This window comes from Rhinolophus sinicus, chromosome 14 (assembly GCF_057876585.1).
Source record: "Rhinolophus sinicus isolate RSI-liver-muscle chromosome 14, RSI-T2T, whole genome shotgun sequence".
Taxonomy (NCBI): Eukaryota; Metazoa; Chordata; class Mammalia; order Chiroptera; family Rhinolophidae; genus Rhinolophus; species Rhinolophus sinicus.
The window spans coordinates 5940340-5968010 of NC_142514.1; the positions used below are offsets into that span (position 1 = coordinate 5940340).

General features: G+C 47.9%; 1 protein-coding gene across 1 annotated transcript; it reads right to left on the reverse strand.

Moving 5' to 3' along the window:
- Positions 1 to 4055: 4055 nt before the first annotated feature.
- On the reverse strand, positions 4056 to 25093 carry SLC2A5 (solute carrier family 2 member 5). The gene is made up of 12 exons (XM_019746664.3): positions 24793 to 25093; positions 17378 to 17476; positions 16705 to 16865; positions 13967 to 14091; positions 9376 to 9528; positions 6933 to 7058; positions 6658 to 6845; positions 6465 to 6575; positions 5828 to 5929; positions 5507 to 5582; positions 4937 to 5064; positions 4056 to 4839 (listed from the first exon to the last, which is right to left on the reverse strand). Exons 1-12 carry the CDS (start codon positions 24823 to 24825, stop codon positions 4636 to 4638), a joined length of 1506 nt encoding a protein of 501 aa, XP_019602223.1. The 5' UTR covers positions 24826 to 25093; the 3' UTR covers positions 4056 to 4635.
- Positions 25094 to 27671: the final 2578 nt, after the last annotated feature.

Here is a 27671-nt window from a genome sequence, read left to right on the forward strand (position 1 = left end):
TACCTCCTAGTTCTGGTAATTGTGACACAGGTCTCGCTGGGCTAAAGTCAAGATGTCAGCAGGCAGGCCTGTGTTCCTTCTGGAGGCCCCAGGGGAGAATCTACTTCCTTGCCTTTCCAGCCTCTAGAAGCCACTTGCATTCCTGGCTCCTGGCCCCCTCCTCTGTCTTCAAAGGCGACGACATGTGACTGAGTCTGTCTGGTTCTCACTCTTCAATGTGATTACATTGGTCCCACTGGAATAATCCATCTCAGGGTTAGCTGGTTAGCAATGTTAATTCCATCTGCAGTTTTAATGGTCATGGATGTGCTGCCTTGGGGCTGGTCATGCTCTTCCCTACATCAGCTCAGCCTCGCTCTGCTCTGTCTTCACCACTCTCAATCCTCCTTGCCAAGACTCATCCATTCAAAAAAAGTAGTAATAATAATCCTCTGCCACCTTGCTGTGTGCAGCCACTCTTCTCAGCATGGTGGGTACAGCAGTGAAAACAACAGGCTTTGTAGCCCTTCCTCACTTCCGTCTCTCTCACTCGCTAAATGCCCTGACCTTGACTGACCTTGATCAGCATCCAAGGGACCGCCCATCTCCTGACATTTTCCAATTCTCCCAAAGCGTCCTTTCCCTTTCGTCTTCACTTATCTCTGTAGTTGGTGTGGCCCCCAGTGGTCTCCAAACCTTTTGCATTGTACCTTCTATCTATCAGTAATATAATGTTGAACACAAACCTCTGGTATATGCATATTTGTTGTTTATAAGTTATATACATGTAAGTGTTATGTGATAAAACACACACTCCAACGGAAATTGTGAAGGGAGGAAGGAAAAAATGAAGATAAATGGAGGTTCTTGTGTTTTTTCTCTGCCCATAGCCTAGCAACCTTCCTTCTGCCCTCACTTTCCTCACACTTGTTCTCCTTGAGGTCACTAAGTCATCAAGTCTGATGGACACTTCCTTTCCTGGTCCCAGAGAATGGTAGGGCTGGCAGCTCGGTCTTCTTCTTCTTCTGTGTCCCTCATTTGGTAGAGTCCCACCTCCCACCTGTTACTCTCTTGGCCTGTGCACCAGGGCAATCTGATGCCAACTTGGGCTGTTAGCCTGCTTGGAGGTCATTCGGAAAGGATCTGATCTTCTCCAGGGCAGTTGGCATGACTCTAAGTTGCAGATCAGATTAGGACCCTCGGGCTAAGTCAGGCAGTGGTCCTATCACATTCAGAATAAAATCCCCAGTCCTCCCGATGGCCTAATCACGCTCCTTCCTGTCCTCTCTCCCTTTCTGCTCCAGCTCCGCTGACCTCTCGTCACTCTCCGAACCTTGGCCAGTCCTTTCTACTCCAAGACATTTGTCCCTGCTTTTCTGTTGGCCAGGCCCACACTTGTGCCAATTCTCTCATGGCTGGGCCCCTTCCTCTTTCAGGGAGCCCTTCCTCTACCTCCCCAGATGGAGGGAAAAGAGCAGTTTCCCACCTGTCACCCTGTATGCTGCTCCATTTTTCTTTATTGCACCTCTCACTCCATGACATGGTTTTCCTCATAGCTGCAGTCCCAGTGCCTGGAACACAGTGTGTTCAACAGATGTGTTGAGTTTCCTCCAAATCTCTATTCCTGCTCTCCTGAGCTCGACAGCCATATGGCCAACTTCCTTCCAGACATCTTCTGCGTGTCCCATGAGCTCTCCCATCTCAACATGTCAAAAAATTTTCTTTCCCCAAACCTGCCACTCAGCTCCCCCAAACATTCATCTTTGACCCACATTAGAAACCTGGCGGGGATGCGAGGTGATGCCTCAAATGTGATGGCCTACAGGCCCCTAAATCTTCCTGAGTTTCTCTGAATTCCCCTTCATGGCTGAGCCTGACCACTGCTGGCTGTGCAGGGCCCTCCTACTTCTTATATACTTGTCCCTCTACCCAAATTCCACCTGGTCCTTATTACTTCCATGATACTCTCTGAAACTCAGTGCCACAAAATCGCTGGGATTACCTCGAGGACAAATTTCAGACTCAGTCTGGCTCATAAGGACCCACAGGTTGTAGATCAGACTCCCACACCTTTCTGCCTTCACTTTCAGGCCAAACTACCTGGAGTTCCCCTAAACACTTCCAAATCTCTGTGCTATTCTCTCACCTGGAACATCCATCCTTCACTTTCCTACTGTATCTTTTCTCCATCTGGAGAAATCCTTTTTGTTTTTCCTAATACCACACCTTCATTCTGTGCAACCACAGCACCAGCCCCATACCTTTCTCTCTTTTTTTTTTAAATGTTATTAGTTTCAGGTGCACAAGACAAAGCAACACTTAGATGTTTATCATTTATATCCCTCACACTGTGTGAACCCCCCTCCCCCATCCACTATCCCTCTGACATCACATAGAGCCATTACATTTCCACTGTCTCTATTCCTAATGCTGTACTCTGCTTCCTGTAACCATATACATACACACACACACACACACACACACACACACACACACACACACACATATATATATATATATATATAATTATAGTTGGCATTCATTATTGTTCAGCTTCAGGTGTACAGTGCAGAGATCAGGCATCTACATCACCCCTGAGGTGGTCTCCCAAATGGGACACGTGTCCATCGAATACCCTACAAAATCTTTACATTATTGATTACGTTCCCCAAATTAATTTTCAAAACCCCATGGCCATCTTGTGGTTACCGACTATTTTCTAAACCCCTCACCTTCCCTCTTATCCTTTCTCTTCTTGTTGAATTTTACTAACTCATGCAAATACACAGATCTGTAAGTATTTCTATATGTAGCTATCTGTGTCTATAGTAAGCTGAACGTGAGCTTATACCAATATCTCCAACTCTAATCTATTAGCACATGGATCATTCTAGATTCCCTCCTTGGCTTATTTGCAATTTCCTACTGCAATAATGAGATGGTTCCCACTATCTGTCATCCATTTACTTGTTTGATCTCAGTATACATGTATAATACAGGTCTTTCACTGTATGTCACCTGTGGGTTTGTTTGCCCTCAAGATCAAGGCTCATTCCCAAAAACTTAAAAATAGCTAAATACTTAATAAACACCATGTACTTGACTAAATACATCATTTAATTCTCATAACCAACCATGTGTGACATTTATTATTTCTTCAACAGAAGAGGAAACTGAGGTACAGAAAAACCAAGGAAGTTGACAAAGTTGTACAATTACTAAGTGGCAGAGCCAAGGTTGACTGCAGGGGTTAGACCTCCAGAGTCATGATCTCCACAGCTTTCTTGTGTACGAGGTGTTGCGGGCAACATGACCTGAATTAATAATGCCACAGTCTCTTGACTACTGACATTCCAGTCATACTGCTCCTCAGAGTTGAGAGCTTCCTTTTCATCTGTTTTTGTGGCCCTTCCACGCGGCAGATCCCTGCTGCGCAAGGTCAAGGATGGTTCAACCCCAGCATTGTGTTTTTCATCCGCACACTCACTATTCTTATAAGTTATTTAATTCACCATTCTACTCCCACAAAAGCTGCTCCTGATTCCACCTCTGTCCTGACTGGCCTGTGACCTCTGCCCCGCTAAATCCCAGAAGATTTCATATCTTCTGGGATATGAAGGCCCAGAGGCCTTTCAGCAGGTGGTCCCTCTACTTTCCTTTCCCAGGCCTCAAATTTTCTCCACCTTTTTGTATATATCCTCTTCACACACACAGGTCTCTAAGAAAAGCCTCTAGCTCTGCTGTATGTGTGGGGGGCACTCTATCCTCCCTTCCTCCCTGCCCGTCACACCTTCAGAACCCCTCGTTGTTCACTATACACCTGAAAATGTGCAAAGGCTTCCCCAATTTTAAATTTAAAAAATCAAACTTTGCAACAACCTCACCTCTCACTTTTCTCCATCTTTCAGAAAATATTGCCTGAGTTCCTCCTCCATGCCTGTTTTAGGCAGTGGGGATTCTGGGATAAACAAAACTGGTCAAACCTGTGTCCTCAAGGGGCTGACACTCTAGCTTAGCCAAACTGCTTGAAGGAGCAGGAATGCCCCCAACCGCTACTCACAGAAAAGAAGCACATCTTGGTGAAAAACGATCATATTTGTTTTATTGAGTATATGGAGGCAATTCCATTGTCCTCTAAAAATATAATTCAGGAATAATCAGAGTCTCCATAGGGACCTGTTCCCCAGCTTCCTAAATACCATTACTTGTGACATCACACTTTCCACAAGCAGTGATTCTGGAGATGGATCTGACAAGAGGATGGATTGCTCTCTGAACACATGCCCCTGACCCCCAGAAGACCCACTGGATTGGAGAAAAGTTTGTTTTTCTGACAAAATTTGATTCCTTCCATTTCGCCACCATAGTAATGATTTTTGTTATAAGAGCTGGTGCAACCAGGAGTTATACAATAGCTAACCCAGCATGGTTGAGGGACAGCTGCCCACTGTGACTCGGGGTTGGTGATGAGTCAATCTGGAGAGAGACAGCCTGGCTTTAAGAACTGCACAGAAGCCCCTCAGGCAGTCCCAGCACGGCCTGCATTCCACATTGGTCTTGCCCTAGTTCTGGATATTTATAGATAACTATTAGTCAGGAAAAAAGCCCAAGAAGGGAGCTCCACACAGACCCACTTCACAGGCTCCTCTTCTCAAGTTACTGCTCCAGAGTGGGGGGTGGAAAGTCCTGTAGTTCCTCCTTGTCTGGGTGTACCTCTGACACCTTATTCATCTTGGCAAAAATCTGATTGATCTCCATGAATGTCTTGGCCTTGGTCTCAGGGACAACCAGGAAGGTATAGATGGTGGTGAGAAGACATATGATGGCAAAAATGATGAAGCTGTAAGCTCCAAGGCCGACCTGTGGGAAGGAGGTCAAGGTTCACTTTTTAGAAAAGGTTCTTGCTGTACTGCTTGCAGACTTGGTAAATGCAGGCTCCTCCCAGGGTCACACTTACTTGAATGAAGGGGAAGATCAAGCCCACAGTGAAGTTGGAGAGCCAGTGGACGCTGCCCCCCACCATGAAGGCGGACGAACGAGAGGACTGCAAGAAGACCTCAGTGATAAGCAGCGCAGGGATGGGACCTTGGGAGAGGAAGAGGAAGAGCTGACCTCCCTGAAGGCAGAGCACCAGGGACCTGGAGCCCCTGCCGTGTGCAAAGTGCCCTGGGCATGTGGTTCAAGGTGGGAACGGTGAGGCTCCAGGACTCCGGGTCTTGTGGAGAAACAGTGTGAGAAGGCCAATGCAGGAGTTTGGGACAATAACCGACATCCTGTGAGGTCCCTAAAAGGGGCCTGTGACCACCTGCAAGGCTCTCAGCACCAATCACACAGGCTACTTTACTGTTTTCACTCTAATTAAGTTCTGCCCAAACCCCACTGCAATAGGAAGGTGCTCAGCCGGACCCCCACTCTCAAGACCCTTCCTCCCTGGAGCCTGTCTAAGGAGCTCAAACCAGAACTTTCTATGGCTGATGGTGCAGGAGAGGGGGCAATGAAAACACAGAACCAGCTCGGGGGTACATACTGGGCCCAAGGGCATGTCCTATGACATAGGCGACGACACAGGTGATGCTGAGGTAGGGCATCCAGGATATTGTGTCCTGTGGGGAGAAGACAGAGGTGGATCACACCTGGGGAAGCAGAGAGAACCTGGAACGGGGAACATCAGGAATCTTGGTCCCAAGAGGGCCAGCCACTCTGCCCAGTTGGGGAAGGATGGCACCTGACTCTGCCTTCAACAGGCAGTGCCACCTGAAGCCACTGGAAAATCAGCTGGAAGTGGGCAGTGGGCTATTGGGGAGGGTAGGGGCCACACATGGTCAACCCCGGGCCCTTCCCCTCTCACCTGCAGAGCCAGAGCGGCTGTCAGCACGCAGCAGGCGGTGAAGCAGACGGAGAAGCCCAGGAGGAGCAGGACTCTCCGCCCCAAGAGCTCGACCACGAACACCTGGAGGGGAAGGGGCGGAGGAAAAGCAAGAGGCTCAGGAGGCCCAGGCCCGCCAGACAGGGGCGAGGCAGACCCTGGCGGTGCAGCCACAGCCCTGCCTGGAGCTGCCTCACAGGAAGCTACTCATGGTGCCACACACCCCTTCTGAAGGGGCAACTGTGAGGAGAGCACAAGTGCTGTTCAAGGGCCCCCAAGGGTGTGCCCTTGAATGGCCAGTGGGCCATGGCATTTGCCCCTGTCACATTGTAGCCCTGGCACAGGCAGTGGCCTCCAAGATGGTGAAGAGCCACCTCACACATTGGAGGCTTTGGGACTGGAGTATGTGTGAGGCGGGAGTTCTCCATCTTTGGAGGGCCATAATCTGCCTCATGCAAGAGACAGGCTGTCACCTGAGAAAGCCCAGAGGCTAGACACGAAGGGACTGAGGGGCATGTCGCCATCTTAGATCCGGGCTCCTTCCTCGGCCAGGAGCCCCCTTCTCAAGATGCCCTCCCTCCTTGGTAGCAGATGGGACTCAGCTCTCCGGGACACTCACAGCCACGAAGGTTATCACCACATTGACAGTCCCCGTGCCCGCCGTCACGTACTGGACGTCGTTGGTATTGACGCCGGCACTCAGGTAGATCTGGTCTGCGTAGTAGTAGATCTGGAAGGCAAACCCAGAGGCTGGTGGGGCCGGCCGCAGCCTGGACACTGCCCTCTGTCCCCGGCCCTGGGCTGCGCCCTACCGCATTCACTCCTGACAGCTGCTGGCCGGCCATAAGGACGATGACAGAGATGACCTGCCACCGCAGGGCCCTCATCCGGAACAGCTTCACCACGGAGATGAAGCCCGCCGCCCTCTCAGCCTCGTCCTCCTGCTGGATCTCCTCTATCTCAGCATCCACATCATCCCAGCCACGCAGCCTCCTCAGCGCTACGGCAGGGGAGCAAAGGGGTGTCCTCGGGTGGACCACAGCTGCCGCGACCCTATCCCTCTCCTCCTCTCACAGGAGAGCCTCACCATTCTTGGCAGCTGCTGGGTCTTTCTTCTGAACTAGCAGGTACCTGGGGCTTTCGGGGAAGAAGGGCAGTAGCAGGAGCTGCAGTGCTGCCGGGATCCCGGTCACCCCGAGGAGGATCGGCCAGCCTAGAAGGAAACCAGCGTCTTCCCTGAGAGCTGGCTCCAACGCCACCTCTTGGAGAGGCCCACCCCAGCCCAGAAGCCTGCCTCTCATCCCCTCCAGCCCCCACAACATCCAGCCGGCCACTCTGGCCCATTACCCTGACTGGTTTTCTTCCGAGCTGGAAGACAGGCTCTGAAAGGGCAGGGCCTTTGTCTTTCTCATCCTTGTGTCCCCAGCACCTAGGACGGTGCCTAACGAATAGCAGACACTCTGATAATACTGAAAGAATGGATAGTGATGAATAACCACTGCCCACGTACCAGATGGACAAAATGAAAAATTCTGACATCAAGTGCTGGTGAGAATGTGGGCAAATGGGAAGTCTCCACGGTTATTGTGTGGACATGTGGCATCTTTAGAGGACAGTCTGGCAGGAGCTGGTGATGCCAGACACCCTCCCACACTCTGACCCAACAGGCCTGCTCTGGAATACACCCAGGCCACCAGGGCACCCAAACTAGAATGCTCAGAGCAGCCCTGATTCTAGAATGAAACCGAAAAGAGTGTAGGTGTCCACAGCGGTAGAATGGACAATAAATCATGGTGTGTTCACAAAATGGAATTCTATACTGCCATTAAAATGAAGCAAGACATGACAGGAGTGGCTCTCACAAATGCGATATTGGGTACAATAATCTACACAATGGATTCCACTGTAAAAGTCCAGAAACAGAGAAGTAACTCTATCTTTGTGAAAGGTGGTGAAGCTGTAGGGAAAAGCAAGAGCAAAATGATCATAAATATGGGCACAGTAGCTCCCTTTGGGGTGGGGAGGCCATGACTGAGGGGCACACAGAGGGTTTCGGGGTGGGGGGGCTGGTGCCGTTCTAGTTCAGGACCTGGGCACCATCACACAGGTGTTTGAATTCTTTTTGACTAAAAGTACATTTATGTTTCATGTGCTCTTCCTTACGTATGTTTTATTTCACCAAAAAAACGGTTCAATAAGTGAATGAGAATTGAGGTTCCTTGGAAGAGCTGTTCATGCCCCCACGCACCCCTGTTCTCTTCAGGCTCGCAGTCAGTGATAACCGTGGGCCTCTGCGTGCCAGGCTCTAGTCTAATGGGTCTTCTCATGTTAACTCACTTCTCCATCACGGCAATGTCACGAGGCAGGTACCAGGACCAACCCCATCTCACACATGCGAACACAGGCCTGGAGCATGTAGGCCCCTTGCTTCAGATCAGTTTTTAGGAGCAAAACTGTGATTTGAACCCAGCACGTTGAACCCTGGGTACTCTGACCTATGTTATAAAGACTTTTAGTCAAACTTAAGGCGATGACCACCTGACAACCAATGACTTCTCACTGGTCTCATAAACTATATTGCAACCACTGTAATGGAAGAGAAATGAATGAAGAAAACCCTCATTTAGACTTTCAAGTTATGTTTCAACCTCTGAACCTTCCCCTTATCTCATAACACCATCACTCTTCAAGAAAACGAGTGCCATGCAATGTTAAGTTCAACTGCGGCCCTGCCCCCTGTTGTACAGGCTGGGCCCTCATCTTCTTGACCTCCTCCTGACCTCCTCCTGTCCCTTGATCTGAACCCAAGGCCTAGCTAATCCTGGATCCTGCTTCAATCACCCTACACAGCAAGTGTGCACTTACCTCCCACTCGGGCCCCTGCTGTCAGGCCTGTGGCCCAACCCCCCACACCTACACTAAAACTCTTCTTGGAGACCTTGAACTGCCATATCCAGACTCTGTGTTTCAATCTTGACCCCCCGACTTCTTTGCAGTCTTTGTACTGTGACTGCCACTTCCTGCCAGAGACTTCTCTGATGTTATTCTCTTCTGGTCTCCCTTCCCTTCCCTCCCCTCCCCTCCCCTCCCCCCTCCCCTCCCCTCCCCCCTCCCTTCCCTTCCCTTCCCTTCCCTTCCCTTCCCTTCCCTTCCCTGGAATGGGATAATAGAGTCCTGCGGGCAGTGGTGTTGCTGGGAGGCTCAAGTGAAGTGGTCTCGGGGAAGCCTTAAACACAGAGCCTGGCACACTGGTGGCTGTCATTACCATGGCCCCTGGCCCTGTATGGACAGCCACCATCAGACCAAGAGAAAGACAATGAATGGTGCTTCCTACTCACACAAAGCCATGTCTAAAGAGGGACTAGAAAAGGTCAGCCAATCTGTCATCACCAACTGTGGGGTCAGGGCAGTGTGGGAGCCCGCAAGGCCAGCCAGCCGATTAGAGAGAAAAGACCAGCCCCCGGAAACATCCGGCAGGAGCAGAGGAAGGACTGGGGGCCCACTGGGGGCCCAGAGGCATCCGAGCTTACCTCCCTCGGTTGCTAGGAGACTCCGGAGACCAAAGATCTGGGCCACAAGGATGCCAACGGTGATGAAGAGTTGGGGCACCACCCCCAAAGCACCCCTCAGGTTCTTAGGGGCCAGTTCCCCTAAGTACATAGGGACAACATTGGAAGACAGACCTAGACGAGGTTGAAATAAAAACACGATCAGAAAACATTAGTCTGGCAGGGACAAGCTGTGTCTTCAAATACACTTATTCTTACTCAGCAATCACATTAGTTGGGCTGAAACTTTCTCAAAACCGCAAGTGTAAGCAAATATCTCTCTTAATTCTTAGAATGTTAAACTTTAAGGAAAGGTAAAATAGTCTGACCAAAAAATTCCATGGACAGGTGCCGTTGCTTCTCGACTGGTGTCACCTGGGGACATAGGCCAGCCTGACTTCAGGCCTTCCCCCCAAGTGGCTTGATCTCAGAGAGGAAAAGCCCAGGTGTGGTTGTTCTCAACTCTCTCTCCTCTCTTGCTCCTTGGGGAGAATCTGTTAATGAAAGGCCAAGGACCCCTGCCTACCAGCATTACCTTTATTGTGGGGTAACTGTTATTGGGGATTTATGTAATGCCCAGGTTACTTCTGGATCCCCAACACTTTAACTTGTCAATTTTCCCATCCTAATGGCACCTGATCCCCTTTAAGAATAGGTGGAATCAATTTTACAGGCACATGTCTTATCCCATTTAATTCTCCTCAAAGCCAAGTGAAAGGCTGGCGATCTCGGAGGAAGGTCAGATGGGCTATCACTAGCCCAGCTACCCGCGAGTCAAGCTGAGGCTCAGGAAGAGGTGGGGGTCTGCAAGCGAGGCTCCAACCACATGGCGAGACCGAGAGGAAACGAAGTCGGGGTGAGTGGAGATTAGAGCTGCTGGTAATGGGAAGGTACTTGATGACACGGAGATAGGAGGGAACTGAAGTCCAAGTTTCCGAGCTCTGCAATTCTGCCCAAGGATATCTCTGCTTAGCATTTAAAAAGAGGCATCACCGTTCATTAATACAGATTCTTTCCGATTTTCAGAGCAAAGAGGCATAGTCTTTAGAACAGCATTTAGGCATCTGAGGCGTGGGCACCCCGCAGGCCCAGTGCCCAAAAGCCTGGGGAGGAAGCGGAGGCCCTCAGGGTGGGGTCTCCACGGTCACCACTCAGGCCCTGGTGGCTGCATCTTAATGGCATGGGCTCTGACTTTGATTAAGAAAAACATTGAAGTGGCCCCCCGATGAGTCTAGTACCCATCTGACACCATGAATAAGCACTGCACTGTACACCTGAAACTAATATAAAATAATACTGAATGTCAACTATAATCAGAAACATATATAGTCACAGGATGTAAAGTACAGCGTAGGGAACATATAGGGAATATAGTCAATGGTATTGTAATAGCTATGTACGGTGTCAGGTGGGTAGTAGACTTGCTGGGGTTATTACTGTGTGAGGGGTGTAAATGTCTAATCACTATGTTGTTTTGTACACCTGAAACTTATAAAAAAAGAGTTAAAAGAAAGAACAACATTGAAGAGTGAAACACCAGATGGCTTTTGAAGAGATGGGATTCCCTTCATGTTGGTGAAAAGCTGTCGTGCGGGGCGACCCTGCTCGCTGCTCCATTTGTCGTGCAGGGAGGCCTGCAGGGTCTCAGCTCCCGCTCCCCATACAAGAACGCAGGATATGGTGAGGCCAAAAAGGAACACCCACGGAGACATAGGTAGGGGAGTCATACCACTATATTCTCTCTGGCGGCACTATACTCTCACTGGAGGCTGGATCCACACTGTCCGCAAACCGCCATCCACACTCGCCAGCCCAGCCGCCATCTTCTTGCTAGGCCCCATTCTTTCTCTTCTCCCTTCTCTCCCTCTCTCCTCGTAGCCACAGCAGTTATATTGTGGCCAATGGCTCACTGGTTACAGCTGACGGCCAACTAGCCACAGCTGATGGCCATGCAATCACAGTTGGCCATTTACTACCTGAGCCAGCACCTGTCTATGTGAGGCCGAGAGCCTGGAAACTACTCTCTGGGGCTCCGCCCCCACAAAAGCAATCTCTATTTTGTCTTCAGAATGACTCCATGGGCAACCCCAGCAGCCTGTTCTGACAGCAAGTGGCTTTTAAAGTTTAAATTCCTTCAGTGAAAGCATTCGGTGTTCTCGCCAAGAAGTTGACTGAGGGCGAGCCAGTAAACTGTGAGCAACTTGAAGCCCAAGTCAGATTTCTCTCTCATCCCCTTCATCAGAACCGATGTTTGCTTTGTTTGTAGGATGTCTAAGGGGCTTGATTATCCACTTTCCTGTCTTTTTCATATGTGGGAAAGAATTCACTGCAAATGGATTATGCTTCTGCTGGTGTTCTTCAAGTATGACCTGAGGACCCAGGAAGTTCCTGACACCTTTCCAGGGGTTCAGTGAGATCAGAACTATTTTCAGAAGAATCCTGAGATGTTATTTGCCTTTTTGTTCTCTCATAAGCACACAGTGGGGTGTTCCGGAGGCTACACAACCAACAGAACACAGAAGCAGGATTCAGGATCGGCTGTCCTCTATGAAGCCAGACATTAAAGAGATTTGCAAAAACGTAAAGCAACGCCACCTTTCTCACTAATTTTTTTGCTTTATAAAATAGTTATTTTCATGAAGACATGTAATGGGCTTTCTGCTATTTTTAAATGAATTAATACATTTCTTGGTTGAGATTTCTAACGTGGTAAATGTTAATCTAATAGAGCCCATATGAGCAAAAGTTCTTTGGAGCCCTCAGTAACTTTAGGAGCATAAAAAGGGGTCCTGAGGCCCCAAAGTGTGAGAACCGCCAACTTAAAATACTGCTTACTTGACAGCATAGGCCGGGACCTGTTATCTATTGGAGCCTAATATTTCTCAGTTGGAACCAGCAATGAATTTTGGATGGTCAATAGAAAGTGGCTGCACCTGCTCACAGCTGACAACGTTTAGGAATCATCTGTTTTTCTTACAGCTGAGCCTCTCTGCTGGGAAAAGCGAAGGTGGGCTCAGGCCAAGATGGCAGGGACCCATTCAGGTGCTCAGGGAAAGAGAGTACCAAGTGAAGCTTGTAAGGGCCCATCCTTCTTTCCTGGAAATGACCTCGTCTCTCTTCAGGAATCTTGTTTTCCTCTTTTGTCTCCAGCTCTGCAGTTCCTCGTCCTTTCCTCTAACACCTGGCTCCCCGGCGTCTCCACTGTTACCAGCTAACTTCAGCTAAGGGGTTTGCTGACCTCTGGCCAAATCATCCATTTGTCCCTATGCCCATGTTTGGAAGGAGAAACTCAGAGTTACTTGGCAATGCCAGGGCCAGGGGAAGCAGACAAGTGAGACACCCAAGGGGCTGTGTTTGTGGGGGCGCTTACCCTCGGGTGCCGACGCTCCAGGGTCATGGCCCCAGGAGGAGATGCCTCCTTACTCTACACCCAGGCATCTGACTCACCTTGACTGGCCCTGGGAAATACTGCCTACAAATAACACCAACTCAAGGGAAGGCCACAACAGGCCTTTACCCACATCTCTTCAGTCTGAAGCAATTATGGGGAGTTTTCTGTAGCCACCAGAGTCTGAAGTACAGCTGAGCAGCGTAGCTTTGGAGGGTCAGCAAACCAGTGACAGGGTTTAGCAGGGGAAGAACCCCAGGCAGGGCCTTATCTTCCTCCGCAAGTGGGCGTTGACGGAATAAGTGAAGTGGAACCCATAACCAGCCCTTTGCAAACTTAAATTCCCCTATAAAAGTTGAGAGTTTATGATCATTACTCCTTGCGGGTAGAGGGATTCGTATGTCTGGATGTTTCCCAAGCTTTTTTGACCAGGACCCACAGTAACAGCTAGAGAAATACATTTCACATTGCAGCCAGTTCTCACATATGTGCACAGGTCAATAACTGAAACAAAACTTCCAAAAGAACTTTTGCTTCAGTTATTGATCTGTGCACATACGTGAGAAAATCCTTATCTTTACTACCTATGATACAGTTTATGAAAGGAAGGAAGGAAGGAAGGAAGGAAGGAAGGAAGGAAGGAAGGAAGGAAGGAAAGGAGGGAGGGAGGAAGGAAGGAAGGAAGGAAGGAAGGAAAGAAGGAAGGGAGGGAGGAAGGAAGGAAGGAAAGAAGGAAAGAAGGAAAGGAGGGAGGAAGGAAGGAAGGAAGGGAGGAAAGAAGGAAGGAAGGGAGGAAGGAAGGAAGGAAGGAAGGAAGGAAGGAAGGAAGGAACGAATGAATGCAGCTCACTAAACAGACATCACCACCTACTAACTGGTCCTGAACAGCTGTTTAGAAAACACCGAGATAAAGGATTGGATTGGAAGGACCCTTCCAAGCCTAAGATTCTGTATTTCAGTCTTTCAAAGAGCAGCTTTCCTCCCAGGAAATGTCACAGGGAAGACCTGCCCCTGTCTGCACATCAGACTAACACAGGGGCTTGAGCATTATCCGTGGCAGAGGCCGAGGAACAGCTTGAATCTATGTGCTTTGGAAACGCCGATTGATTCAGACCCTGGCGCCCCTTCTCTCTCCTCTTGATTTTTCTAAATCACAGAATGGCATCACAGTGTAGCACTGTTTACCTGCACATATTCCCACCAAAAGTCTGGACAAAATTATCATCTCAAACGACTTGGCAACTGCACTGGATCCCATCAAGATTGCGGGCACGATGGAAAAGACGTTGTTCAACAGCAAAGTCCCTTTTCTGCAAAGGACAAAACGTCAGCTAGTTCGGTCTAAGGATTCACTCATTGGTTTGGCAAATGTTCACTGAGTGTCTATTTAGTGACAGCAGTAATATCACATACAGCACACAGGAATACAGTAAAAGGTTTTGGCTATCATAGACTAGCATGATTTTACTGTAATCTTGAAACCCAAACTGGGTAAGGACATTAGAAGAAAAGTATGGGCCAACCTCATTTATCAACATAGATGCAAAAGTCCTAAATGAAATACCAGCAGATTGAATTCTACAGCACATACGAAAAAATATTTCAATGTTAAAGACACCATATTAAAGATTATACTGGGGGAAAATATAAGATTACCAATTGAAGCAACAAAAGAAGTCAATAAAATTTGATATGTATTATGATTTTTTTTAAAAAACCAACCTTAACAAACTATAAATAGAGGGAGCTTACGTTAAGTTGATAAAAGTGATATCTCCTAAAAACCTCTAACAAACGGAAAATTCTCTGAAGAGGCCCTCACATTGGGCTCCCCAGGGGTCCCCAGCGAGGCCCTGCAGTGATGAAGCCCCACCATTACAACCTGTGAAACAACCTGCCCTATGCAAGAGGCTGCACATACAAACAGCACAGCCTCAGGTATAGGATTAGAGAGAGGCTATGAAATATGTTTCAAACGATTAGTGTCATCAAATAAGGAATTAAAATGGTACTAAGGAAGAACAAGAAACTATGTTAAATAAAAACTCTCCAAAACAATAGGGAAAAAATGGATTTTAAAAACAAACAAATAGAACTTCTTGAAATAAAAAATATAGTAATTAAAATAAAAAACTTAGTAAGTGAATTAGAGCTGAGGAGGAAATTAATGAATAGGAAGGTAAACCTGAGGAAATTACAGAGAGAGAGACCAAGTGTCCGTCGATGGATGAATAGGTAAACACATAGTATATTCCTACAATAGACTGTCATTCAGCCTTAAAAAGGAAGGAAACCATGTCACTTGCTAAAACATGGAGGCACCTTAATGACATGCTTAGTGAGATAACCTAGTCACAAAAGGACAAATCCACATATATGAGCCTAGAAGAAGTCAAATTCATAGAGACAGAAAGTTGAATGGTGGCTGCTAAGGGCTGGGGGGCAGGGGGATGGGGAGTGGTTTCATGGGGGCAGTGTCAGTTTTGCAAGATGAAAAGTTATAGAGATGGATGGTCGTGCTGCTTGCCCAATAGTGTGAAGGTACTTAATGCCAATAACCTGCACATTAATGTTTAAAATGGGAAATGTTCTGTTATATTTAACCACAGTGTTTTAAAAATTTTTTAAAGCAGGCAATAGGGCAACAACAGGACATGCAGGAGCTCCTCTATATTCTAGAAGAAAGAATATAGAAAATGGAGGAGAGAGATTTGTAGAAGTGATGGCTGAAAATTTTCTGCAATTGATGACAAAGACATAGAAGGAAACCCAGGATCAGTAAATTAGCTCATGAATGGGGAAGATTCAACAGTGTAAGGGTGTCAGTTTTCCTCAAATTATAAATCCAAAGCAATGTAAAGCAGAACCTTTTTTAAGGGATTTTGATAAACTGACTGAAAGGTTAGCACAGAAGAGTAAAGGAACATGAGTAACTAAGATAAGTTTAAGAACATCTGACTTTTCACCTGGAGAAAAATTCACTTTCTCTTACCACCCACCCACATACAAAATAAAATTCCAGATCTGGGAAAAACAAAATTGTATACATTTTTTTTTTTTATTGAAGAATATTATCCTCATGACTCTGGAAAGAGAAGGCTGTCTTAAGACACAAAAAGCAAAAACCATAAATTTGATGACTGGAACAATTAAAAAATGTGTATAAAAAAGATACTACTATACGAATGATTAAAAAATAAAACAACAGATTGAAAAGCTATTTGCCCGACATAACAGAGTACGGTGTGGAGGGTGCTTGCACAGGCTCAGAAGTGAAATTTCCTCTTAGCTGTGTAATCTGGGGTTAAGTTACACTGTGCTTTGTTCATTGCACTCACAGAGCGAGTCACTCTGGGACCACACAGTTTCACAAGGAAGTGCCTGATAATCTCAGCCATTTTAGAGTTTTACAGGAATTTAATGTGGGCTAAATTTTGTGTATGACTTGGTCTCAAGGTAAAAGAACAAAGAAGCTAATGTTTGTTTAGGAGGCTGAGTTTAAGAACACTGTGCTATGATCTACGTCGGGACTGACATCTTGGCCATGTCGTCTGGTATTTGACTCTTCTAAAGGCAAAAAAAAAGAGAACTTGTTTTTGGTTTTGGTAAAAAACAAAAGCAAAACACCTTCAAGGCAAGAGAGCAGAGACAGCAGGAGTGAGTCCTGATCTCTGAAGCAGCTGCTCGTCCCATGTCCGCCCCAGAGCCCGAGATCTGCCACCTCCACTTCTAGACCTAAGAACTTGCCTAAGTCCCCAAATACTTGGTCAATGTCTTGTCTTCTTAAGACCACATTAGAACACAGATATCGTCACAGCAGTTATCGCCTAGTCTTACAATGAGACTTTCAGTTTGAGGCCTAGGTTTTAAACTCTGATGGGGGTCTATGAGTTTCGCGGAGTTGAAAATTCACCTTACCTTACCTGCCAAGTTTATTCACCAAGATGCCAACCATGAGGGATCCTATCAAGCCTCCGAAAGGGAACATGGACACAGAAACAGACCACAGCAACGTCAAGGAAAAGTCGCTCAGGTAATCAGAGGTTCTATCATAGTAGGTCTCATTATAAAATTCTCTCATGAGCTGGAGACAAAAGTGAAACAAACACCAAATAATACGACCTGGTTCTGCAGCAAGGGCAATGCCAAGTTGTTGGGCTAACAATGGGATAAGCTGGGCACATAGATACAGACATTATTAAATGGAAGAAAGGGAGTGAGGACAAAGCTGTATTAACAGCAATGAGCAGGGGGTACCCTGGGGAGGGTCATCAGGCCTCAGATAGGCCAACTGCCCAGGCTGTGTCTAACACCGGGAGTGACTGCAATGACTCCTGTCTTCCAGTCTGCTGGGTGATCCCTGCGCTCCAGACTCCGCCATAGATTTGCAGGAAGATCAGAGACCAGCCCACCCTGTGTCCACCAGTCCCCTTGCACTGTGTCTTGTGGGTGTTTCCCTCTCCCTTCATTGGAGGACCCACTGTGCGCCCCCCTGCGTGTGCAGTCCCACCTTGGCGGCCATGCCCAGGCCCGGGCTGCCCCAAACCCACCTCCCTGTTGCCTGGGGGCTGCGTCTCACTCACCAGAGCGACCTACCTCAGAAGGGGAGTTAATAGCAGCCACATTGTATCCGTACTGGAAGGAGGACCCAAAGGCAGCTATCAGCGTTGCCAGGGCGAGCACAAGTGTCAACTTCTGTGGGAAGAGAGACCATGGCTTAGGTCAGGAAGTAGCCAGGTCCCCGCGTTATTTCAAAGTCTTGTAGAAAGATGGAAGAGAACCTGAAGATTGTAGCCTTTCAACAGCCCTCTCTCTTGAAACCTGCCCTCTCCCCACCTCTGGTTAGGACAGGCTTTCTGAACTGTAGCACTTAGGGCCAGATAATTCTTTGCTATGGGGGGGTGTCCCCCATCTGTGACAACCCAAACATCTCCCAATGTTGCTAAGTGTCTCCTGGAGTGGGTGGGAAATTGCCCCCAGTTGAGAACCACTGGGTCAGAAAGACACTGAAGGGTCAGCTACTCCAACACTCCGTGTAATGTCTGAATTGCTTCTGTGACATTCCTGTCGTGTAGCTGCATTTGCCAACTGCAGCAAATGTGCTCAAGCACCGCCCTCAACACAAACTCCCCTAAAAATCAAAGATGAAAAAAATGGGAAAAGTTTTAATTATTTAGGGCCACTGATTAATTTCCTTTAGCCCCTGGACTTTTGCTGTAACAGGCAGAAAGCATAGTGAGAAACTAAGTACAGATTTCTGGCGACGATTAAACATATACACTTCTGTGGTAATAGCCCCCTTTGACACATGAGGAAACCAAGTGTTCATGTAAAACCATCTTTTGTGATGAGGGAACTTACTAGTTATGAAAAGCGGGAGAAAAATAAAAGTAGAAAGAGTTTTGCCCTCAGAAGCTATACATCTCATCTTGAATTTGCCCACTGCCCCTTTCTAGCTTAATAGCCACGATTTTCAGTTTCCTCCTCTTCAGGATGAGGATAATAACAGTCCCTCAGAGTTATTGCCAGGATGAATCATGAAAGTGTCTAGCCGTAGAGTGAATCCACTGACTGGGGTGGGCGAGTGCGACTCTCAGAAGCCTCCGTTCAAGCACCTTCATTCAGGTGTACCCTGCCATATGCCACATGCCACATGCCCCTCCAGTGGCAAGCTGAGGTGCTCCTGTCTTCCTCTGGGCAGCCTCCCTCCTGATATAAAGAGGACCTCTTGAGAGAAGTGAGGAGCAGGACAGGCAGAGAAACCGCAGTCACTCCTGCCTTGTCACGGTGCCCAAGAGGACAGAGCAGGGAGACATGGTCAAGAGCAAAGCCACCAGTGAGACTTCACCCTTCTCCTTCCTTCACTAAATAACAATTGGTGTATTCAACTGTGGGGACAGAGCCAGGAGTGCAGTTTCCAGGCTCTCGGCCTCACGTGGAAAGGTGCTGGCTCAGGTAGTAAATGGCCATCAACTGTGATTGCATGGCCATCATCTGTGGCTAGTTGGCCATCAGCTGTAACCAGTGAGCCATTGGCCACTAATATAACTGCCGTGGCTACGCTAGCAGAAAAATGGGAGCTAGCAAGAAGATGGTGGCTGAGCTGGCAAGAGCGGATTGCAGTTAGCACGGTGGATTCCAGTTAGCAAGTGAGGTTGGTTGGCAGAGAGAAGTAGACGGCAGATTGCGGATAGTGTGGCTCCTGCTTCCTGTATCTCCAACCCAGCCGCCAGCGAGACTATAGTGGTATGAACCCCCGATCTATGGCTCTGTGGGTGTTCATTCACAGGGGCCAGTGGGGGACAAAAGTGGGCGGATGTAATGCAGGGACTCAGCTCCCACTCCCCACACAAGAACGCAGGATATGGTGAGGCCAAAAAGGAACAACGGAGCCATAGATGGGGGTTCATACCACTATATTCTTGACGGCGGCTGGTCGACACATAAAAGCAAACATCCACCAGTACCCCAACGAGGGGTCTTCCTGTACCCCCATCTCACTGGCGGCTGGGCGAGACACAGGAAGTAGGATCAACACGATCCGCAATCCACAATCCACTTGCTAACCGCGCTCTACCATCCGCTTCTCTGCTAACGAACCCCCAGTTGCCAGATGCAATCCGTGCCTGCTAGCTCAGCCATGGCAGTTATATCAGTGGCCAATGGCTAACTGGTCACAGCTGATAGCCATCTACTACCCAAGCCAGCACCTTTCCACATGAGGCCGAGAGCCTGGAAACTGCTCTCTGGGACTCTGTCCCCACAGAGGAGCAGGTGATGGTGCCCAGGAGGGAATGTGAGTCCCGGGGCTGTTGCCACACCACCCTGTATTTTCTAAAGGCAGGGGTTGTACAAATAGGCACCCCCACACTCTAGCTGAGATACAGGACACGTGGACTTAGCTCACCTCTCATCTGAAGTGCTCTGGACATTCATTCATTCATTCATTCATTCAACATATTGAGCACCCACCCAGAGCTAGGCATTGTTCTGGGTGCTGGGGAAACAGTGGGAAGCCAAACAAAACTCCCTCCCCTACAGCTGTTCTATCGCTTAATTTTATGGAAGGAAGAAAATGTTGATAAAACTTTCTCCTCTTCTGATTTTCTTCCCAGTAGATGATTAACTACAAATGCCTCAGGCTTCACTCATACTGCCAGGTGCAGCTCCCGATCTCGCTCTGCTTTGATGGGTTCTAAGGTCTGAAGTCCTTAGAAAGCTCAGCTGGGGAGCTGGCTGGTGTCCCAGGGGCTCCTGGCCCAGATTGGGGGGAAGACCGCTAGGCAGCATGAACAGACAGCTCCCTGACTGCTCTCATGAGATCCCAGCAAAAACTATCAGAAAGACCGCAGGATGTAGGTCTCGAAGCATCGTGCACGCAATTCTACTCTGCCTCTCTGGCTTCCTCCTTGAATTCAAGCCACAGGCATAGTCTATGCACCCCTAGGAATCAGGGCTGATCCTCTGTGGAAATAGCAAGACATTCTGAGTAGGTTCTCACCGACCTTGCTGGTCCAAATGCCTTCGTCCATGAAATAAACATTTATTGACAGCTGACTCTGTGCTACCGTGTTTCCCCGAAAATAAGACCTAGCCAGACCATCAGCTCTAATGTATCTTTTGGAGCAAAAATTAATATAAGACCCAGTCTTATTTTACTATAATATAAGACCGGGTCTTATATAATATATATATATATAATATAATGTGGTATAAGACTGGGTCTATTCTACAAAGAAATACCACAGAAAAACCACAGAAGTGGTTAAAAGGAGTCAGGAGAGTGATTGAGGGAGGATGGGGTCTTGGGTAAGGGGAGTGGGTGTGGCAGGGTCAAGAAGTGCCAGCTTTAAGGACCATTTAGGGAGTAAATTCAAAGGACTTGGTACCCCCTGAGGAAAGTGCAAATCAAAACCACAACAAGCCACCACTTCTTAGTCACCAGGATGGTTAAAATCAATAATACAGATAATAATAAGTGTTGACAGGGATATGGAGAAAATTGGAACCTTCTTACACTGCTGGTGGGAACATAAAATGGTGCAGCCACTTTGAAAAAGTCAGGCATTTCCTCACAAAGTTAAACATAGAGTCACCATGTGGCTCAGCAATTTCACTGCTAGATATATATGCAAGAGGAATAAAAACATTTTCACATGAATTTGAACATGAATGTTCATAGCAGCATTATTCACAATAGCCAAAAAGTGGGAACAACCTAAATGTCCATCAACAGATGAATGGATACATAAAATGTGGTCTAGCCATACAGTGGAATATTTGGCTACAAAAAGGAATGAAGCATTGCTACATGCTACAATGTGGATGCACCTTGAAAACACGCTAAGTGAAAGAAGGCAGTCACAAAAGACCGCCTGTTGTCTGATTCCATCCATGTGAACTGTCCAGAACAGGCAAATCCACAGAGACAGAATATAAATTAGTGGTTGCCTGGGGTTGGAGAAGCGGAGGGGTGGGAGAAAATGTGGAGTGACTATAAGTGGGTACTTTCAGGGGTGATAAAAATGTCCTAAAGTTGGGCTGGCCCGGTGGCGCAGGCGGTTGGAGCTCCATGCTCCTAACTCTGAAGACTGCCAGTTCGATTCCCACATGGCCCAGTGGGCTCTCAACCACAAGGTTGCCAGTTCAACTCCTCCCGCAAGGGATGGTGGGCTCCACCCCCTGCAACTAAGATTGAACACGGCACCTTGAGCTGAGCTGCTGCTGAGCTCCTGGATGGCTCAGTTGGTTGGAGCTCGACCTCTCAACCACAAGGTTGCCAGTTCGACTCCCTCAAGGGATGGTGGGCTGTGCCCCCTGCAACTAACAACAGCAACTGGACCTGTAGCTGAGCTGCGCCCTCCACAACTAAGACTGAAAGGACAACAACTTAAAGCTGAATGGCACCTTCCACAACTAAGATTGAAAGGACAACAACTTGACTTGGAAAAAAATCCTGGAAGTACACACTGTTCCCCAATAAAGTCCTGCTCCCCTTCCCCAATAAAATAAAAAAATATATATATTCTAAAGTTAATTGTGGTTGCACAATTCTGGGAATATACACTGAATTATATACTTTAAATGGTGAATTTTATGTTATGGTCTCAGTAAAGGTACATGTAAAAGAAAGCCAGGGCTTAAGCTTTCTTTTCTTTCCTTTCCCTCTCTTTCTTTCTGTCTGCCTGTCTGTCTGTCTCTCTCTCTCTACCCCCCCTTTCTTTCTTTTTTTTTATTTGGTACTGGGGGAGAGGATGGGGCCAAACAGATGTCCAGGTCTCCCACCAGCTTTTTAAAATGGCCAGTGGCCCAGTGGCCTAGAGACATGAATGGGAGGGGGCTCTCCTCAGAGGCCAAGGGGAGCCATGCCCCTGAGTTGTGCTTTTGGGAGAAACCAGGAACCACGTCCCTCGTGCCCATGGTAAATCGGCTTCCTGTTTTTCATAATGCTGAGAACATGGAGACTAGTAAAGTAACCAACTTCAGGGCTGGTGATCTGACAGGGTGTGATTCAGGACCCTGGGAAGGAAGCCCCACCCAAACCACCTTCCTTAGGAATTTGTCTCCACTTTCTGTTCCCACCATCGGAGAGATACTCTCAGTACAAGACTTTTCCTTGTCAGAATGCAGAGATCCCTAGAAAAGAGTGCTTATGCTTTATCAACACTTTAAGTCACTTTATCACATTGTGGAACTCAAAGTTTCACAGACAGACACTGAGGTCTAAGTGGAGGGGGGAGAAGAGAGAAAAACATCATAACATCTTAGAGCTGGGGGTGAGGGGTGCAGGTTGAAGCACAGCCACTGAAGCCCAGGAGCGTGGGATCCAATCCCGGCTCTCCTGCTGTTGACTATGTGGCACTGAGCCAGTTACTTGGTTCCTTCACCTGTAAAACGGGAACGATGACACTACCTTCCTCACAGGATTGATGTGAAGAATAAAGGAGTTCATACGTATAAAATGCCCAGAGCCGGGTTCGCTATCATTAATTATTAATAGTGAGGACCCAGAGGGAAAGTTACTTGCTCAACGACACTGAACTTGTTGGTGGTGGGGACAGTCCACAAAAAAAAAAAAAAAAAAATACACGTTTTTCATCTTCCAAAGCACTTTGGTTTTTTTTCCTAATCCATTTTATTATTTTTTTCTTTCAAGAATCCTCTTTCCTGGCAAAGTCCTGATGCACATCGGACAGATTCTTTTCTCTTTACATATGAGGATCCCAAAGGACAGTGAAGCTGCAGTCACACAGCCACCAGAGGACAGAGATCCCACCAGCCAAACGGGGCCCTGATAGCCCAGCCCTGATCCCTGCAGCCTTTGCTGGTCTCTCCACTTCTCCTTGGCTCCCCACCCCCCAGCTTCGCTTAATGATTTGCAGACTCTTACAAGCAGCCACCAGTGGAATAGTTTTGTTTTGCTGTCTCCCAGGACACCCAGCACGTGTTCACACGGGCAGGTTCACCCTCAGGTGGCCGGAAGGGACAACCTGCATGGCACTGGGCACTGAAGGCTCCCTTTCATGGAGAATAGAGGGGGCAGGTAGCTGTGATCAGCCCATAGCTTTTGCGTGTGACCATTTTAAATATTTTCTTTCAAAATCTACTGCTCACCTTCAGGCTATCACATGGGAGCGGTTCCGTTCTTTTGCAGCCACACCTGGGGGCACAGCTAGGTGGTGCATTTCTCTTTGGAGAGGGGGCATAGACCAGATCAGGGCATCCCCTGACCCCCCAAACTCCTAAGTTCTTGTTACCTCCCAGTCCGTTTTCTATAAAATAGAGGGGATAACACTTGACTTTCTCACACTTTCTTAGTTGTGAAAGCCAAACAAGAGAATCCAGGTGAAGGTACTTAGTAATCTCTAAAGCAGTGATTCTCCTTGGGGCAAGGGTGCTATTGGCAGCTAGTTAGGAGAGACCAGGGATGCCGCTAAACATTCTTACAACACACAGGCCAGCCCCCCACCATAGCAAAGAATCAGGCCCCAAATGTCTATAGTGCCCTGCTCTAAAGAATGATCAAAAATTAAGAACATTTATGGGGAATTTACTATGTGCCAGGTAATTTACATGCATTATCTCATCTCATTTAATTGTTCCAACAGCACTATCAGATGGTATGGTTATTATATCCATTTTACAGACAAGAAAACAAAGGCACAGAGTAGGTAAATAATTTGCCCAATCTCCCACATCTAGAACTGCGGTGGGAATGAATTCCAGGTACCTCTACCTCCCACACCTGCTCTTAATCTATGACCCTATGGCAAGGGTCTCATATCCATCACTGAATAGTAATTTGCACAAATATGTACCTCTTCCCCTGTAGATATAAACAGATGCTGTTGTGATGAATAAAATACAAATTTCTGAAAAGTTTTGATAAATTCATATTATCTTTCTGTCTTTATGCATTTTCCTAAATCAAGGGACTCAAAAAGTACAACGGCAGGACCAGAAAAATCTTCTGTCTCTAAAACAAAGGGAGTCTCGTCATCTAAAAGGTAGGGAATCTCTGCTATAGATTTGAATTACATTCAAACCTTACAGCCTCTTTTCTGAGTCCAACCTCTTTTCACACTGGCTTAGCTATGTCACTTGTTGAAAAGGTTAATGAAAATACTCTGAAGCCCAAATCAAAACAAATGAAAAAACATCTCACAAACAATGTCTAAGGATTTTCCTGCTGGTTTTGGAATCCTTTCATCCCAAGTTCTTTCAGTGAAGGAAGTTAGGACAAATCAACTCCTTGAGTCTCTTCAATTTGGTTACAGATATTTTTCAAAGCTGTCCCGTTAGATGGATTCCCAAAGAATGTCTAAGTCAAAATGTCTCTAAATCTCTCCTCTCTGGTCCCTGTAGAAGTTCAGTTGCTGGGTGAACTCTGAGGGGTGAGTCACCACAAACAGCCCTCCCCTACACAGAGACCCCAAGAACTCCCCCTAGCATTGCTGCACAGGCCCTGCAAGTGGGCTGCTCCACACCCCTTCCCAGGGCAGCACACTTACCCCTTCCTTTTTGGTTGCAGCCTGTGGATCCATCTTAGCTCTGGAAAGATGTGTTGCTTACTTCCTTTCAGCCAAAATACCAAATGCACTGGATGGAGAGAGAAGACACCCTGAATGCACTTTGGCCATGCCAAGTAACGGCCAATAGCATTTTTATAGCCAGTCTAAGGCAGAATAACCCTTTCAGGAACCCAGAGGTTTGTCATTCTTTCACTTGTTTTAAATTAAATGTCTGGAGTTTGCTCAGCAAGTTGGCACCCCCCACAACTACAAGGACAGTGCCTTCCAGATGGGGACAGTCTGTGTTATTTCCTCACTGTGAAAGCCTTCACTAGTCAGGCTTGTGGGGAGTGATTGGAAGGGTTATTTCTGTCACAAACACATGGACGGCAACAGCTGCCACTGACCCTCCACCACACCAGATAAAATGGGGGCACAAGAAAATGTCACTAGAGGCTTCTAGAAAGTGGTCCCTGCCAGAAAGCTTACAGCTGAGTCTCTCTACTGGAGTCAGCTTTTGCCCAAATGACCACGCAACACTTTCTCGGAGAGTTTCTTATCCTTTTTAAGAGTCTCAGAGTGGCCTAGAGACATTATTTTCTGTGTAATTTCACTATTGGAAAAGCAGTAAATATTTCAAATCCCTTTATCTGCAGGGCAGGGAGAGTGAGTCACAGCTGTTGGTCTGCATCCTCCACGCGTGGCCAGGCCAGTGCCAGACCCCTGTGCTGGGCACGTGTTCAGCAGCCATGTGGCACGCTAGGTCAGGTGGCCAAAAGCCAGAACAAAGTCCTACAAGGCCTGCAGACTTTCATCTTTACAGGACATATTCCTTGTTTTACTTGCTGAAGCACAAATCCAGTTAATTTAGCCATTTCCTCCCCTCCTTTACCTTCAAATAAATAGTTATCTGGGAGTCCACATGTGTCACGCACTGTTCCTGGCCTCAGCAGCGAACTTGGGAATCGTGACCAGGCTCCATTGTGTGGGAGACTGTAAGGAGGGTGACAGTGTAATAACCCTTGTTTGTGTGTCTGCATGTGAGTGTGTGTTGGGGGGAAGTCCCAATGTCCCCATTCACAAGGGAGAGCTGGCCATTCCCTTTCACCAACTGTTTTTTCCTTCTGTGTCACAGCCCTAACACAATGATTTCCAACTAAAGTTTCGCAAGACCAGAGGTTTCCAATTATTTCAAAGTGTTATGAAAAATTCTCCAAATAAAATGCAGTTTAGTTGGGAGGAAAAATCAGCTACTAGGGAGGGAATGGAAGGGTACAGATTGTGCAAACAAAACAAAAAAATGTCCAAAGTTTGTAAAAGTCAGGCCCAGAAGAAATCAGAAGACCCACTCGGTGGCCCAGATCTTCCACTTCGTTCCGTGTGTGACTTTGGGCCAGTGAGGAACTGAAAACCGAGGTGTGATGGCAGACGCAGACATACCCCTAACCTTGCCTCGACTTCCCCAACTGGAGTGAGGGGGAGGGGACGGTGGTCCCGGCCCACAGGTAACTATCTGGAGAGGCTGGAGCTGCAGTACCTGGCTCTGTTGGTCCCAAGGCATCGCAGGCGTAGCCTTGTCGTCACTAACGCCTCAGCAGTGGCAGGCGGGCAGCGCGAGGAGACGGTGAGGCGAGGGGGCCGCCACGCCGCCCGCCCGCCACGATGCGTGCTCAGGCTCCGCCCACGACTGGGTCCTCCTCAGCCCCGGTCCTCCTGGCCCAGGACGCTTGACCCTGCGGCAGGTGGAGTGGAGCGAGCTCCAGCCCCTTGTCGTGGGCCGCCGTTAGGCCTGGCCGAGACCTGTGGGCTCCGAGGGCACCTGGGGCTCCGCAGGGGCCTCGATCAGTCATGAATTGGCCCAAAGGTTTGAGGACTGTCCCTACCAGGTCCTCCGTATAGGGTCCTTTCCAGCCCCGGGATCTGGACGCAGCAGCCTCTGGGACTCAGGCCGCCATGAAGCCGATCAGGAGGTCCTTTGGGCTCCTGGGGACCTGGGGGCTCAGTCGTGGGGAATGGCCCACTGCTCCGAGGTGGGGGCTGTCCTTGTCAGAGGTCCTTCCAGGCCCCTGCCTCAGGCTGATGTGAGGTGTGTGCCTGGCTTCACCCACTGCAAGTGGTCTTTTTTTTTTTTTTTTTTAAGATTTTTATTGGGGAAGGGGAACAGGACTTTATTGGGGAACAGTGTGTACTTCCAGGACTTTTTTCAAAGTCAAGTTGTTGTCCTTTCAGCCTTAGTTGTGGAGGGTGCAGCTCAGCTCCAGGTCCAGGCGCCATTGTTAGTTGCAGGGGACACAGCCCACCATCTTTTGCGGGAGTCAAGGAATCGAACTGGCAACCTTGTGGTTGAGAGCCCACTGGCCCATGTGGGTATCGAACCGGCAGCCTTCGGAGGTAGGAGCATGGAACTCTAACCGCCTGAGCCACCGGGCCGGCCCCTCCAAGTGGTCTTTTTGGTTTTTCTGAACTTTCATGTTCATTTATTACCCACCAGAGCTGAAAACGGGCTCGGGTCTCAGGTTCCCACCTCATGAGCCTTGCCCTCCCAACCCTGCCCTGTCTCTGTCCAGTCTGGACTAGAAGGGAACCAGCCAACTGAACCTTATTTTTGCCTTGGGATTTAAAATGACAATAAACCATGGTGATTAGCCCAGGAACTTTTTGTCTAATTGCAGATAGCAGACTTGAGGTGTGTCACAGGAACACGTACTAATATTTTCAAGGAACTGATTTATGTTTTGAAACTACCTCTGATGAGAGCCAGAGTCCCTTTTAAAGTTAAGAAAAAGTGGACAGTTGCAGGGCTACACTCGGGTACTGGCATGGCCTTCCTCACTTTCTCTTCCCCACCGGAATTCCACACAGGGATTCATTACAGGGAA

What these genes read in the sequence shown, in the direction of transcription:
- SLC2A5 (XM_019746664.3), bottom strand. Translation starts at nt 24,825, where the DNA reads ATGGATCCACAGGCTGCAACCAAAAAGGAAGGG. An exon ending in TTGGTGAATAAACTTGGCAG is followed by an intron (nt 14,092 to 16,704) that starts GTAAGGTAAGGT and finishes TGTCCTTTGCAG; the next exon opens with AAAAGGGACTTTGCTGTTGA. An exon ending in TGGTGATAACCTTCGTGGCT is followed by an intron (nt 5,930 to 6,464) that starts GTGAGTGTCCCG and finishes CTTCCCCTCCAG; the next exon opens with GTGTTCGTGGTCGAGCTCTT.